Source organism: Babylonia areolata, chromosome 15, assembly GCF_041734735.1.
Source record: "Babylonia areolata isolate BAREFJ2019XMU chromosome 15, ASM4173473v1, whole genome shotgun sequence".
NCBI lineage: Eukaryota > Metazoa > Mollusca > Gastropoda > Neogastropoda > Buccinidae > Babylonia > Babylonia areolata.
This window is the reverse complement of record NC_134890.1, coordinates 32,030,470-32,032,969: the sequence shown is the minus strand read 5'-3', so window position 1 is coordinate 32,032,969 and position 2,500 is coordinate 32,030,470. Positions and strand designations below refer to the sequence as shown.

Sequence of the window (2,500 nt, the reverse complement as noted above, 5' to 3'; positions counted from 1 at the left end):
GGTTGTTATAATGATGGTGATGATTATGGTGGAGGTGGTGGTGGTGGTGATAATGGTTGTTATAATGATGGTGATCATTATGGAGGTGGTGGTGGTGGTGGTGGGCGTCACCCTCAGTGCTGACTGACATCAGGGGAATGAAGAGCGGTTCACGGATGTCCGTCAGGTCCCGGAAACGAAGCACGGCGTGACTCTCCGCGGGGCACTTTCCCTCGTACAGGTGGTACTGTGCCGCGGCCCCGCCCACCAGACACACCACCTGTGGAATGGCAGCCAACACTGCTTCTTCTTCTTCTCCTTACTATTATTATTGTATTTGTATTTCGACACGATATTTGTATTTCTTTTTCTTTTGATCACAACAGATTTCTCTGTGTGAAATTCGGGCTGCTGTCCCCAGGGAGAGCGCGTCGCTACACTGAGAGCGCCACCCTTTTTTCTTTTCTTTTTTTTTTCCTATCGAAGTGGGTTTTTCTACAGAATTTTGCCAGGAACAAAACTTTTGTTGCCGTGGGTTCTTTTACGTGCGCTAAGTGCATGCTGCACACGGGACCTCGATTTATCGTCTCATCCGAATGACTAGCGTCCCTACCACCAATCAAGGTCTAGTGGAGAGGGAGAAAATATCGGCAGCTGTGCCGTGATTTGAATCAACGCGCTCAGATTCTCTCGCTTCCTAGGCGGACGCGTTACCTCTAGGCGATCACTCCACATCATTATTATTATTATTACTGTTATTTTCATTATTATTATATTGTTATTATTATTTCATCATTATTATTATTATCATTTCCTGGGGCACTTTCCGTCGTGAACGTGGTACTGTGCCGCGGCTCCGCCCACCAGACACACCCATCTGTGGAATGGTAGCCAACCCTGCTGCTTACTTTTGATTGTTATTGTTGTTGTTGTTGTTATCACTATCATCATCATCATTATCATATCATTATCATCATCACCATCATTGTCATTTTTATCATTATCATTATTATTATCATCATCATCATATCACTTATTATCATCAACATCATTATGATCATTCCATCATCATCATCATTATTATTACTACTATCATCATTATTGTTGTTGTTGGTGGTGGTGGTTGTGGTGGTAATGTTGTTCGTTATCGTTATCGTTATCATTATCATTATTATTATCATTATCATCTTTGTTGGTAGTGTTGTTGTTGTTGGCGTTGTTATCATTTCAGTGGTGTCTCCTTGAGTAACTGAACCGACTGAACTGTTGTTATCATCATTATCATCATCGCTACTACTGCTACTTCTACTGCTGCTGCTACTACTACTACTACTACTACTAAATATTTCAGTGTGTATGTGTCAGTGTGTGTATGTATGTATGTGTGTGTGAAAGAGAGAGAGCGAGAGAGAATGAGCTGAAACAAGAGGGTTGTCCAATGGTGGTAAAACACACACAGACACACAGACACACAGACAGACAGACAGACAGACAGACACACACACACACACACACACACAAACAAAACTAAACTAAACAAACAAAAACCCGCCTCAATGATTGAAAAATTCCATCCCATAACCCTGTATTATGTGAACAAAAACTGTCATGGGTCAGGCGAGGTGGCGCAGCCATTCACTAGTGACCCACGAAGGCGCCAAGTCAAGGCACGTGGAGAAAACAGAACAGCGTACAAGACAGGCCAGGAAAGCACGTGTCATGGCTGGTGCGGCGGTCAAATGTCAATTGCGGCGCATGTTCCATCCGGAAATATCTGTCCATTGACGCAACATCTAGACTTGTCGTTTCTCTCATTCTCTCTCGCCTTGACTACTGTAACTCTCTATTGTCTGGTTGCCTGCTTCGTCCATTTAGTTTCTTCAGCGCATACAAAACTCTGCTGCCCGACTCGTCCTAAGAAAGAAAAGATCTGAGCACGTCACTCCTCTTTTGCAACATCTCCACTGGTTCCCTGTCTCACACAGAATATAATACAAGATCAGCACTCTATGCTATAAATGTATTCACAAATCTGCCCCTTCCTACTTCTGCGGCTGCCTTCACCTCTACACTCCATCTCGTTCACTACGATCGGCTTCGGATCCACTCTGTTTACGCATACCCAGATTCAAACACTCGACTGTTGGCCGCCGTTCTTTCTCTGTCTCTGGACCTTGCAATTGGAATGAACTTTCTCTTTCGCTTCGTCAAGTCTCCACACTCAGCTCTTTCAAGTCTGGCCTTAAAACCCACTTTTTCCCCAAATAGCCTCCCTTCCCTGCCTCTTCCTTGTCTTCAGATTCTCCAGTTTTAGAGTTACGCATGCGTGTGAATAACTGGTACGAAAGCGCTTTGATTTGTCTCTGCACAAGATTCAGCGCTATATAAACACCATTATTATTATTATCAGACCGCTGCATTCTCCAGGCCCGAGTGTCCGGAGTTCGACTCCCGTCGCCACACCTGGTGTGTTGATGGTGCACATCTTTCCGACCTCCCAGGTCAACACATGCGCAGACCT

The 2,500-nt window shown here is 44.5% G+C and overlaps 1 protein-coding gene across 1 annotated transcript in view; it reads right to left on the bottom strand.

Annotated features, from left to right (window-relative positions):
- LOC143290272 (uncharacterized) overlaps window positions 1-2,500 on the bottom strand; it is a 16,411-nt gene that overhangs the window by 11,263 nt on the left and 2,648 nt on the right. Inside the window, exon 2 of the mRNA XM_076599614.1 lies at window positions 129-259. Coding sequence (XP_076455729.1) covers window positions 129-259 — 131 coding nt within the window. The remainder of the gene's footprint in view (window positions 1-128; window positions 260-2,500) is intronic.